The sequence below is a fragment of the Vipera berus genome (genome assembly GCF_964194415.1).
Source record: "Vipera berus genome assembly, chromosome: W".
Lineage (NCBI taxonomy): Eukaryota > Metazoa > Chordata > Lepidosauria > Squamata > Viperidae > Vipera > Vipera berus.
In genome coordinates, this window is record NC_138210.1 from 54,050,451 (window position 1) to 54,064,625 (window position 14,175).

General features: G+C 41.6%; 1 protein-coding gene across 3 annotated transcripts in view; it reads right to left on the minus strand.

The window, feature by feature from the left end:
- Positions 1-1,465: 1,465 nt before the first annotated feature.
- The window catches only part of LOC308676556 (epithelial membrane protein 3-like), a 32,067-nt gene continuing 19,357 nt past the window's right edge, over positions 1,466-14,175 (minus strand). For all 3 annotated transcript variants that reach the window (XM_081342414.1, XM_081342416.1, XM_081342415.1), the window contains exons 2-5: positions 11,052-11,137; positions 6,546-6,645; positions 5,673-5,813; positions 1,466-4,531 (exon numbers count right to left, since the gene is read on the minus strand). In XM_081342414.1, coding sequence (XP_081198540.1) covers positions 4,362-4,531; positions 5,673-5,813; positions 6,546-6,645; positions 11,052-11,137 — 497 coding nt within the window. In that variant the 3' untranslated portion in view covers positions 1,466-4,361. The remainder of the gene's footprint in view (positions 4,532-5,672; positions 5,814-6,545; positions 6,646-11,051; positions 11,138-14,175) is intronic.

Sequence of the window (14,175 nt, forward strand, 5' to 3'; positions counted from 1 at the left end):
GTTTTTCAAACGCAGCCATTTTTAAGGTGTGGACTTCAACTCCCAGAATTCCCCAGCTAGCTTGAGAATTCTGGGATTGGAGGTCCACACATCTTAAAAGTTGCTAAGTTTGAAAAACGGTGACTTAAAAAACTTCCGCAATTGCACTGAATGCTACAAGCATGCTTTCCAGTGGGAGGGAGGAAGATTCAGCCGGTTCGCACCCACTTTGGCAGAACCGGTAGCTAATTTTTTGTTGCCTAGGCCCAGAATGGACTTCCGGAAGTGGCATCCACACGACATAACCAGTTGTTCACATATCTGAGTCCCACCACTGATGCTTTCCAAAGGGCTAATAGTCTGCAGTAGCCAGCAACCATTTGTCCTCTTGCAGAAACCTCCAGGCTAGTAACTCCTCTTTAGTGCAATTTTTTTTGTAAGTCTGAGCTCTATTATTCCTAAGATTGCTTGTGTTCCTACGAAAAGGCAGCTCCTATTTATGCTTGGCAGTGGATAGAATCTTCAGATCTCAACAAGATTAAATATTTATTCATTCCCAGGCACAGGTCTGTGCTTTGCCAGATGGCAAATTAGCACCCTCCATAGACTTGAAGCTGCACTTTTTGCCTAATATGGATGGGAGTAGGTTACTTTATCAGAGGCAGACAGTCCAGTAATTACACTGTACAGGCAGGCCAAAAGCAACCCATTCCCATTTTATGCGAGGGACCCGAGAATCAGCTGGTCCACCGCTTGGTTCCTATCTATGAAAATAATACGGTTGTGGTGAAGCTTGTAAGCAGTTCAATGTTCAAATGCCACGAGACAGGTGGCCCTCGACTTACGACTACAAGGGAGCCCTCAATTTCTGTTGCTAAGTGAGACAGTTGTTAAGTGAATTTTGCCCCGTTTTATGACCTCTTCCCACGGGGGTTAAGTGAATCACTACAGCTGTTAGTAATACGGTTGTTAGGTCTATCTGACTCCCCGTTGACTGCTTGTTAGAAGGTCTCAAAGTGATCACACAACCCCGGGACACCGCAACCGTTCTAAATATACGCCAGTGGCCAAACATCTGGATTTTGATCATGTGACCATGAGGATGCTACAACTGTCGTTAAGTGTTGAAAACAGTCATAAGTCACTTTTTTTTTCCAAGGCAGTTGTAACTTGGAAGGGTCTCTAAATGAACTGTTGTAAGTTGAGGACCTCCTGTAAATAAAAAGTACTTTGCCCAGTTAGACTGCAAGGTAGTGAATGAACAACAGCAACTGGGATTCTAGCTAACCTTGATACTAGCTGTGTGGATTATATTTTAAGTTGCAATTTGTTACATGTAATCCTCGCTTACCGACTGCCTCGTTCAGTGTCAAAGCTACAATTATTTTTTTAAAAAAGACAGCTGACACAAATTCTGTTGCACAACCATCACAGCATCCCAATCATACAGTCACCATTTGGGCACTTTGGAACCAGGGCACATTTATGGACCCCACCGCATCCTGCAGTCACGACTGCTGTTCATGCTTCACAACTGGCTTCTGACAAGCAAAAGTAATGGAGGACACAGAAGTTGCGGTCATGTGACACCTTACGTTGCACCCATTGTGATTCACTTAACAACCAAATAGAATCAAGCCCGTTGCAGTCGCACGATCTTCAGCTTAGTGACCACCTCATTTAGCGACGGAGCTGATGGTCACTTTCTGTTTACTAAGCAAGAGCTACCCAAATCATAATCTTTCACGGTCTCCTCTCTAACTACGAGCTTCCCCTGTGAAAACCTAAGAGAATAGCAATAGCAATAGGACTTAGACTTATATACCACTTCACAGTGCTTTACAGCCCTCTCTAAGAGGATTACAGAGTCAAGTCCGTGGAAGGATGGAAGGCTGAGTCAACCTTGAACCAGACAGGATCGAACTCCTAGCAGTTGGCAGAGTCAGCCTGCAGTACTGCATCCTAACCACTGTGCTGCCACCACAGCTCTGGAGTTGGGAGTAAAAAAGCATTTGCCATACCAAAGAAGGAAGATACAGCTCTGTCAACTCTTTTCATTGCTTTTTAATTTCTAAAATAAGTATAAAATATAAAAGCCATTGGAAAAAGACAAAAAAGGGACATTTCTAGGAACCATCAATTTTGGCACTAGCAATCAAGTTGAACGAAGAGCAAACCTGTTGAAGAAAGATGGTACACAACTATAATTTTGTGAACATTCCTCATAATTTCGTGAACATTCCTTAAACTGCAGAATTTTGGATATGCAGCCTACAGTCCCTGTAATTCTCAGCCAGGAGGTTGAGAATACAGGGAGAAACATTTGGAAAAAGCTAGAAAAAAACCCAAACCTGTTGTATTTTAATGTGAGTGGGAACAAATACTGTTGCCAATGTATATCCACTGAACAGATTGTTACAATTGGTTGTAACTCACTGAATAAATTTACGGAAAGTTATAGGTAGTCCTTGTTTAGCGACCACCTCATTTAGTGTCCATTCGCAGTTGTTATGGTGATGAAAAAGTAACTTCGCAGTCAATTCTCTATGTTTATGACCTTTACAGATTTGTAAAGCAAAGGGAAGCTGAAGTAAGATCACAAGCAGTCATGTTTTCATTTAGCAACTGTTTTGCTTAATTACTGAGTTGCCAGCCCCAGTTTTGGTTCCTAAATGTGGGCTACCTGTACTATAAAGTAAGTTGGTGTTTTAAGAAAAAGTAACAAAGATCTTAGATACAAAATAAAGAATATCCCATTGAACAAATCCTTTATTTATCCCACAAGTCTATTTAAAAGTAATTATTTTCCCTTTTGACTTTTTCCTAAGTAGAATATTCTGAAAAGGAAGCATTCCAAAAATTGGATGAAGCTAATCTCTGGGAATGGAGGTTGTTTTTTTTTTAAAAAAAAGTAGAAATGGCTGTATAATAGCAAGTGCATAACTGAAGCTCAGTAATTTTGTATAAGTGCTGTATACAAAAAGAGGATCAATTGTATAGTCATGACTGCCATCTTGACTTTTTTGACCTCCCTCACAAATGCTCCTACATATACAATAATAAGAGGACACTTTTAAAAAGATGATTAGAAACTTTTCTGAACAAGCAATAAGCAGACTCCTGTGGCTTGTTCTTCAAACTTTAAAAAGTTCAGTGATTTTCCAACTGCAATTTAATAGGAATGTTATCCACACGGTATTTTATCTCCCAAGAGGCAAATGTGAAAAGACAGTAATATCTGCAATAAAACCAACACGTTATAAAACAGATTCTTATTTAACCTCTATTTTAAAATGAGTTTAAAAAACAAACACGAGAATCCTTTTACATTGTATTTCAATTTGCCTTCTGTTTGCAAAAACTTAAAAAAGAAATATATTTTATATCTACACTACCAATGCACCTCCATGTTTTTCCCATTAAAATATGTATTTCAAATAAAAATTGATTTTATAAAAAAAGTTGGAGGGGTTGACTGCCATACTGCAGGTTATCAAAAAGGGAGATTATTATTTTTTTTTTAAAAAAAAAACCACTACAGGAGGAATATATTGTTCCCTCATTTGCAAAAGTAAAAGGGGGCTATAATGTACATGTACATAATTACAAAAAAGAAGAAGAAAACCTTTCTCCAGTTATTAGGAGAATAGGCTGATAGGATGGCATGATGTCATATCATTTTGCCAGCAAAATATTCAGGCATTAAATTCATGGTAACCTCTCAGAGACTAAAGAAATGCCCAGTGTATGATGGCACACCTTTAACTTCCCATATCATGGGAGGTATATAAAAATACAGGTAGTCCTTGACTTACAACCATTTGTTTATTGATCATTTGAAGTTACAACAGCACTGAAAAAAAAGTTACTTACGACCGCTTTTCACACTTAATGACCATTGCAGCCTCCCCATGGTCACCTGATCAAAATTTGGGTGCTTCGCAATTAGCATGTATTTATGACAGTTGCCCTATTCCAGGGTCATGTGATCATCATTTCTATCTTTCCCATTTGGTTTCCGGCAAACAAGGCCAATGGGGAAGCTGGATTCCCTTAACGACCACGTGGTTCATTTAACAACTGCAGTGATTCGCTTAGCAATTGTAGCAGAAAGGTCATAAAATGGGGCCCCACTCACTTCAAAGCTGACTTGCTTAGCTACGGATCTGTTGGGTTCAATTGTGGTCATAAGTCGAGGACTACCTGTATGCAAACGAAAATCAGGCACCTACAGTGCAAGAACCCCCATGGATCAAGTTACCCATTGCATAGAATTTTGTGCTACGAGTGCTTTCAAAAACTGCAAAGAATGAACACATAGCTAAATTGAAAGGAGGACAAGTCTCCTTCCAAGATAAATGGAGAGGTTTCCTTATTGTCAGTCACTCTTTTTTCCGAAGGTGGATGTAGACAATTCCACTGATAAGGGCCAAGGGAAAAGACAGCCAGGCTAGTACGAAACAGTGACCGTAAGAGCCGCCAGGCGTTCGCCCTCGCTGGAACGTGTCCACATGGATAGTGTAGATCAAGGCAGCTGTGAACACCGAGACAGCTGGGAAGGAAGCAAAAAAAGGTGAATTAGGATCAAGTTACAGCTCCATCTTGCTTCCCCATCTTCAGCAAGCAACCTAAAGGATAATTACATCCTTCCTATCCACATAGACAATTCTTACATAGTGCAAAATCCCACCAGCCGCCTATTCAGATCTGCAATAGGCATCCCAGCATCACTAGAGATAAGTGGGCAGAGTGGTGAGAAACCTATGGGGTTTGAGATGTTGTTGAACTACAACTTCTTATTGGTAATTCTGATTGGAATTAGCTAGGATCAGTGTTTCTGAACCTTGGCAACATTAAGACAGATGGACTTCAACTCCCAGAATTCCTCAGATAGCAATTCTGGCTTGGGAATTCTGGGAGTTGAAGTCCACCCCTCTTAAAAGTCACCCCTCCGAAGGCTACTTGAAGAGCCAAGCTTTCCTTCTCCTGAGCTCCACTTCTTAACTGGGGCTTGCAAGGTCTTTATATTAAAAAAGATAATTTGGGCAAAATGGAGCATAACCAGATTCATCCAGGGTTGTAACAAAGTAGCTAAACACTTTGGAAATCGTTCCGATTAAGTTAGACCTTAACGTGCTGGGGAATTCTGGGAGTCCATACACCTTCAAGTTGTTATGGCTGAGAAACACAGATCTATGCAAACACCCCTTTGCTGTTTACGTCTTGCACATGGAAACCTCCGCTCCCCCACAACTCCGTCCCAATCTTCCTTCCTTGTACATGCTACCACAGATATGTCAAACACAAGGCCCGGGGGCCGGATCCGGCCCGCGAAGTGGTTTCATGTGGCCCGTGAAGCCATCCTGGAAACAGTGAGGGAACGGCCCCCATTGCCTTGGCCCTGGCCCATAGACCCTCCTTCTGCCAGAGACCCTCAGATCTGTCCCACTCCTGCCCAGGCCCCCATAGGCACCCTTGATGCGAACGATGTAGAGCTGGCCACGCCCACCCAGTAGGCCATACGCACTCAAGCCACACCCACCCAGGCCACGCCCACCCAGGCCACACCCACCCAGCCCCCCCGAAGGCAACCGCAATGCTGATGCAGCCCTCAATGACATTGAGTTTGACACCCCTGTGCTACCACCTCTCTCTTGCTCTATGACTTTGCAACGTTCAAATGGGACCCTTACCAGTCAATATCTGGAAAATCCCTGTGGCATAAAACAGGCTTCCCCGCTTCATCGTGTAGAGCTGCCACATGAAAATAATGAAAGCCAAGCTGGAGAAGAGAAGGCTTAACACCATGAACGCCTGGACTCCGTGAAGCCATTCTGGGGAAAGAAACCATTGAAGAGAAAAGACCGTTAAGAGCAGATCTTTAACCAATCTGCCTTCTCCAGTAAATTTCCCAGCAGCCCAAATGGCTAAACTTGTTTCAGTCGTATTTACTGGGAAATTCTGGGAGCTTAACGTCTGAGGGGCGCCTGGTTTGGGGAAGGCTCCATAAATGCATCCATATCTTGAAGCAGGATGGGGGCCAAGCGTGCAACTTTCTTTCCACCCTCTTGCCAAGTTTCACCTTTTCCTGAAGATTGTAGAAGTTGACCAGGCTGAGCCCGAGGGAGGGTTCAAACGCATCGTAAGTCACGAGTCCTTGCGCGCCCACAGGAGATCTAAATCCAGCCCACCTTGAATACCTTCTTAATTCCCGCTCATTTCCCTTAACCATAAGTAGCTCAGATTCTTGCAGAGAGCTTCAGCTTGTAATAAATCTTTGTTGTTGTTGTTGTTGTTAGCTGCGAAGTCGTGTCCGACCCATCGCGACCCCACGGACAACGTTCCTCCAGGCCTTCCTGTCCTCTACCATCTTCTGGAGTCCATTTAAGCTCACGCCTACTGCTTCAGTGACTCCATCCAGCCACCTCATTCTCTGTCGTCCCCTTCTTCTCTTGCCCTCAATCTTTATACTCATTTGAACTGCCTGAATCTCCTGATTTCCCTAGACTAGCGCTTCACATGGATGGTTCTGGGCCATTTCCACAAAACACACAATATATACTCACTACTGTCAGACACTGGGTGACATGTCCAGTTGTGGTGGTTTTCCATCAGACATTCATACCAGATGTTCACTGTTTCTCTATCAGGCAGAACCCACCATGACTAGAACAACAAGAACAAAAAAAGAAGAAGCAAAGACAAGGAGTTAGGACAGAAAAGATGAAGCCGAAGAGAGGCACCTTTCCAAATAGGTGAATGAAGGTTAATAAACTGGCTCCAAACCATAACTGGTTGCGGAGTCCAAATAAAATCTTGTTTCCACCATGCCCTTTGAAACACCAGTAATTTTACAGATAAGTCTTTATTGAGCAGAGGGTTGAGTGTGCTACTTCGAAAACAATAGCCAACATTAGTTGTAATAACTGCAGCTTGGCAAGATGGAGGGAGGGAGGGAGGGAGATAGATAGATAGATAGATAGGTAGGTAGGTAGGTAGGTAGGTAGGTAGGTAGGTAGGTAGGTAGGTAGATAGGTAGGTAGATAGGTAGGTAGGTAGATAGATTAGAATAGAGCTGGAAGGGTCCTTGGAGGTCTTCTAGTCCAACCCCCTACTCAAGCAGGCAAGTGGTTGTCCAATCTCTTCTTAAATACCTCCAGTGATTGGCACCCATAATTTCTGAAAGCAAGCCTGGTTTATTGGTTTATTGTTCTCACTGGGGAAATTTTTCCTTAACTCCAGGTTGCTTCTATAGATAGATAGGCTGAATGAATGAATGAATGAATCCTTGAAATTGAACTGCACATTATACAGGTAGTCCTTGAACCTATGACTGGACTCTTAGCAACCAGTCGAACTTCAAATAGACCTACCTTGAGGCTACTTATGACCTGGATTCAAAATTCTGACGGTCGCCTCCTCACAGCTATATGACCAAACCTCGGGCACTCAGCAATACAGCTGCATTTACGGACATTTGCATTTTTTTTCGTGGCCACGTGACTGCCTTTTACAACAGTTTTGCCCAAAATCAGCACTTCTGGTTTTATACAAAAACCATTGGTTCACTTAATGACCATGGTGATTCGCTTAACGACCACTGCAAAAAAGGTTGTGAAATGGAGCCGGTCGTGTGAAAGACCCATTTTATGACGGTCACGACTTACAACCATGATGGGGAAGCTTCATGACGGTCATAACTGAGGAGTGTCTGTACTGTAATTGTAACATTTGTTTCCCCATCCTGTGGGAGGCAAAATTGACGCAAGGGAACAAGAAGCATTTGAAAACGTTCTGGCTTTCCAAAATATGTTTCCGCAACTTTTTCTCTTCAAGTTTTTTTTTCTCTAATTGGTTTTATGTGCAGTCTGGTGGTGACAGAGCCAAGTCCTGGAGGCTGCCACACATTCCTGAATTTCTCTGTCTCCCTATAACTTCCCCGAATGTCTCTCTTCTCATTTTTTCTTTCCTGGTGTGAGGCCATTCTGCCCCCCCCCCCCTTTCTCTGTTCTTTCATTTCCTTCTCTTAGTGGACAGCGGGATTTCTGATTTTTTTAAAGATGTCATATACAGGTAATCCTCGACTTGCAACTACTCCTTTAGTGACTGTTCAAAGTTACAACGGCATTGAAAAAACTGACTTATGACCATGCAGCATCCCTTGTGCAACATGAGCACAAGAGTGTGAGAACACCGAGACTGCCCCTTCTTCGCCAGTCATCTTTTCGGTGTGACACAGGCAGAAATCCAACAGGTGACTCTTCTTCTTTTTCCCCCATGGCCAGGAAGGAAGGAAGGGAAAACAATTACAGGCAGTCCTCGACTTAGAAACATTTGTTTAGCGATCATTCGAAGTACTACAGTACTGAAAAAAGGGACTTACGATCTTTTTTCACACTTAACGACTGTTACAGTATTCCCATGGTCACTTGATCAAACTTTGAACACTTGGCAGCTGGCAAGTGTTTGTGACGGTTGCAGTGTCCCAGGGGTCGTGTGATCCCCTTTTGTGACCTTCTGACAAGCAAAGTCAATGGAGAAGACATAATCACTCAACAACTGTATTACTAACTTAACAACTGCAGTGATTCACTTAACAACAGTTGCAAGAAAGGTCATAAAATGGAACAACACTCACTTAACAACTGCCTTGCTTAGCCATGGAAATTTGGGGCTCAACTGTGGCTGTAAGGCGAGGACTACCTGTATTTAAGTCTCCTGAGGGTGTAATTAGTGGCAGCCCTAATCTACGGTACTACTAAAATGCCAAGTTTGGGGAGCAGCAAAAGGGAAAAGTTTCAGGGGGAGAAAACAAAAGGAAAAAACAAATTACTTTCACCCCAAGTGATACAACAGGGGACACAATATAATGTATCCAGCAAATGTCACAAACACACACTAATATTTTAAGGCAAGGGTTTCTCAACCTTGTAATTTTAAGATGCGTGGACTTCAACTCCCAGAATTCTCCAGCCAGCATTGGTGGCTGGGGAATTCTGGGAGTTGAAGTTCACCTATCTTCAAGTGGCCAAAGTTGAAAAACACTGTCTGGAGGAATTCAGCTGTGTGGGTAATTTTGGCTTATGTTGTTTTGTTGGAAAGGTACAGATTCCTCATTCAAGACAAAAATATTAATGAGTTAAACAAGTCATATATGCAAATAGTTCAAAATGGAAACAGGATTCATGGTTGTAACCCAGCCTTTTCCTGTGTTAACAGGCATGCTTCTGTAATTTTTTAAATCAACAAACTACTAGTCCTGAAGGATTTGTCAGAGATTCCTGAAGCAAGGAAAGAGACACAGATTTCTCTGCTCAAGAGAGTGTCTCCCCAGCAGAGGTTCAAAATGCAGCCACTGACAATTCACCATTCAAAACACACACACACACACACACACACACACACACACACACACACACACAGCCATCTTAAATCGGAGGGGGTTAATATCAATAATCTTCCCCAAACTAGTTGTCAGACTAACAAAATATGAGGATAGAGACATTTTCTTTGGGATCAGTATAAAGCAGAATAGAACAATCTTTCTTTTATTTAAAGAAATCTGTTTTAAATTTAAAGGAGGGGAAAAAAGAAAAATACAGTACTTCAAAAAACAATGCTAAAAAAAATTGAGCTCATAAAATTTTTTCAGGCTGTATCATATTCCCAGTCAGAGTTGTTAGTTGGCATTTGTTTCCCAAATGCATTTTTGTTTACCATTTAAGAGGGCTCTCCCAAAACATAAAACATGTGCAAATAAGTGTGTTTACAGATGTGTAAATATATTCTTCTTTTGGAGAGAAACAAACACCAATTAGAAATGCAAGGAGCAAGAAGAATTTCAGGCAGAAATGTAATGTCATTGGGGATTCTTTGAAGTGTCTATGTGGCCTTGTCTTAGGCTCTGCTCTTGACATCTGAGGAGCAATTATCTTGAATAAAAAAATGTGGCTGGCATTTTCAAGGGATTCTCTTCCGATCAGTTTATTTGATTCCTCACAGATATTTAACTTGCGAATAAATCTTATTATTCTTAATAGAGAGACGAATAAATGTGTAGAAGCCAAGATCATCTGGGGCACATCTGAATATCCTTTAACTGTCCTTTAGCTTTGGCTCAAAGTCTTTGACTAACCAGGTCTTGAAGGAAACAACCAGATGACATAGCCTTCCTCTCATCCTTAGCCTTCAATCAAAGCAGATCAATTTCTTATTTTTCTGAACTGAAAAATGAAGTAGTGTTTTCCATCTTCTCTTGGCACCAGGGTTGCTACCACATAACTGGGGGTGGTTTGATGGTGACCAAGCTTATCATGCAAAAAGTGTGAAATCAAGCCAACTACCTCACTATGTCCTTCGTTTTTATCTATTTTTTCAGCAACAGATAGTGATGATGGGGTGGAAGTAAGTTGCTCAGCATTTTTTCCTTAATTCCAACCCACATTACTGTATGTGTAAGACCTTCATCCTCGCAGCAAACATTTTATCTCCTGAATAAACAGGTGATGAGCACATACTAAAATTTATAAGGAGGTTAGAATGGCTTGCTGACGTAGGAGAAGACGCAGAACGTGGGGGGAGGTGGAGTCAAAGAAGCAATCACCCTGGAGTCCTTACGTTCCCACAAATGTTCCAAATCCAGCCCCCCCCCCCGGAACTCTTTTGACTCTTACCTAGCACTAATTTAGTGCTGATCATTAGTTGACTAGATTCTTGTACGTAGGCATGAGCAATAAATCAGCTTAACTGCAACTTAACATGTGGTCCTGATTCTTCATGCCTGATAGTTATGTTTTTTTTTCCCTTTCAAGTGAAATGCTGAGAAAAATTATTTACTATCCTTGATTAAAACCTGGTACCTCATCAAAGAGTCAGAGGAAATGGTCTCTAGAGTCAAGCTTACTAAAATCATGAAGCACCCCTTGTGAAGTCCAGATGGCTGGACAGTTCTGGGAATTGTAGCATAACAGTACTAGGCACAGAAGGGAAGGGAATGTAGAATAGCTAAGCAGCTCTCAAGCGAAACATTGAACCTGCAGATTAAACACTGGGATATTTCAGTTCTTTCTTACCTTGTCCAAGGTGGCTACGAAGAGTAAGATGAGGATAAGAACATGGAGGGCTGTGACCGCAAAGAGAAGGAAACTCATCCTGGAAGCTGAATGGAGAGAAGAAAAACATAGATTAAGCTTACTCCTTCCTCGTGGCTGGTTAAAGCAACTAGGAACTACTGTCTTCCCAAGCAACTTAAACCCACTGTGTCTCCTCAAACTGATAAATTCTGCGCTCTCCGGATTCTGCTTTTCAGAAGCTTTCTATTATCCAGCCGTCCCCATATCACTTCCCAAGGATTCACAAATCTCAAATCCAAAGGGGGGGGGGAAACGAAAATTTTCTCCCATTACCCAGACCTTAGCCAGTTTATTCCAAATTGCCTCAGGATGCTCAGATTTTGAAGCCCTTCCTTAAATGCAACGTATTTCCTCCTTCCTCACGTCAGAGAAAGCAGAATCTGGGGTTCCTGCAGCTAGTTTAAATTCCTGTGGCTGTAAGCCTGGCTTAATGTGATCCAGATGTTTAAAAATTATGTGAGCTGTGGGCAAGAAGAAGGAGGTGGAAAGGGGTAGCAATTGCCTAGATAGGTTGCCGCCCTTTTCAGTCCCATCAAGACTGCACATGTGCACACACACTCACAAACGGTTTGTTTTCCTCCAAATGGCAAAGAGGGAATCCAGTGTTCCATGGCAACTTTAAGACATGTGGATTTCTGCTCTCAGAATGCAGAGAGTGGAAGTCCACAAGTCTTAGAATCATAGAATCACAGTCCTGGGAGGTCCTCTACTCTTAAACCCCCTTGCCTATGGCAGGAGATCTTGTATCATGTCAAACAGTTGTGCAAACTTTTCTTGAAAGCCTCCAGCAGTGGAGAACCCACAACTCTTAAAATGGCTAAAGCTGAAAAACATTGTAGTAGGCAGTGCAGAGCAGAGAAAGGAAATCTGGAACTGAGTTTATAATTAAGCAATAAATGTGAACATTTTTCTCATCTGATTCTTATTGCTAGCCGCTGTTTTTCCCCCAGTTTGTTTTAGTGCCAAAGTTCCCCTAACGATATGGCTTCGCGGATGAGGCACATCACTCAGATTTGTGTTTTTCTTCCACACTGTCAAATTTATCATGAGGTATTCCATTAACAGCAAATCTGATTCTCTAGTAAGTTTACTTGTATGACAGTATTCTGGCCATAATATATGGGTTGCATTCCTCCTTTGCAATTTAAGATGAACATTAAAAATAATGTACACATTAATCTGGCATTCAAAACAGATTTAATACAGTAGTCCTTGACTCTCGGCCAAACTTCTGTTGCTAAGTGAGACAGTTGTGAAGTGAGTTTTATTCCATTTTATGACCTTTCTTGCCATAGTTATTAAGTGAATCAATGCAGTTGTTGTTAGTAAAATGGTTGCTAAATGAATCTGGCTTCCTCATTGATTTTGCTTGTCAGAAGGTCATAAAAGGTGATCACATGATCTCCCAGGAAACTGGCAACCATCATAAATATGAACCAGTTGCCAAGCATCCGATTTTTAATCATGTGGCCATGGGGATGCTGCAACGGTCGTAAGTGTGAAAAATGGTCATAAGTCACTTTTTTCTTTTCATTTAATTTTGGTCACGAAATGAATAGTTGTAAGTCAAGGACTATGTATAATTCATCACCTTCAACTTATGAATGGAAGATGGTTAATCAATTAATTCAATTGTTTTGGAGAGTCCAAGGTGTCTTTCAGCTCTAGCCATTGAATGTGCTGGCCAGGGCTGTTGAAAATTGTAGCTCAACCCCACCCATAGCTTAGTCAACAATGAGGCATTGGAATTTTTGACTTGACAATATCTGGGATGTTACTCATTCCTAGCATAGATGACCAATTCTCTGAGCTTTAATCATATGATTTTGAGTTGGGAGGCATATATTATTACTTAAATAAAAAAATGGAAGTGGCCTAAATCTTGTAAAATCTCATCTGAGCAGTGGGAGACAACAATAGCACCATTGTTGTCCTCCTCTAGCAAGAAAACATTTTGGGGTCAAGTCTTACTAATGGCTTTCAAATTCCTGAGCTTTGAAAAAACATTTCATGTCATGTTTTGAACAATTCTTAACCTTTTGTGGCTTGGGCCCTTTTTGTGAGCCAGGTGAAACCTACAAGCTGCTTCTCAGAAACATGTTTTTAAATGTATAAAATAAAATAGTGAAATCAGTTGTAAATGTTATCCCATCAAAGTCCACGGACACACACGCACACACCCGTGAAATCTAAGCGTGGACACTCAACTCTATGGACTCCAGGTTAAGTATCCCTATTTCAGAATAAAATAAGAGACCCAGTCTGGTGGGCTGAGAGAACTAAGTCTTCTATAGCTGAGAATTCTGGGAGGTGTAGTCCAAATATATCTGGGAGGGGGAAGTCAATTGGACAATATGAGTGTAAACAAGAGGATAACCACAGATATGTCAACTCAGAATAGGACTGCAGTTTAGTGGATCTCATTAACTACCATGTGATGGCCTTTGCATTCAGATCTGCTTCTTCATTAATGCGGCAATATTATGTTCGAAGGGGCATTTCCTTCATTTGTAATGTAAACAGAAATTCTCTAAACTTTGATTGTTAAAATTCTCTTCTGCTTTCTGCTTCACATGGACATAACTGCCAAGTGACGTTTTACAGACGAAAAAAGGTGTTCCCTTCCTTGACTAATTCCCCACCAAGTAATTGGAGTTTCCTGACACAGGCAGTAAACAACCTTCTCCAGTCCAGGAGGTGATCAGAGGATAGCTAGGCTAGGATGGCTGTGAAAGAGTTAAGTGACTGCTAAATCAAAAGGCCCCCAGTTCTTGGAAAGTTTGGTTACTCTGCAAAGATGCTTAACACTGCATAATTATAAGGTAACTGTGCACAAAAATAAGTTCTGCAAACTTAGCAACACTCCCTGCCCTGCAAAAACTAAAGGGAAAACTTGAATAGTTGCAGCATAAGCTTAAAAGCAAGCACTGTTGTATTTGAAGAGATGTTTGCATAGTTTCCAGCGCACAATATTCTGTACATAGTTATTCAGCAAAATATATAGCCAATGAGTCCTTTTTCTGAGTATGTGTGCGTTGGGCTCCAGATTTACAGTTGCAAGAAA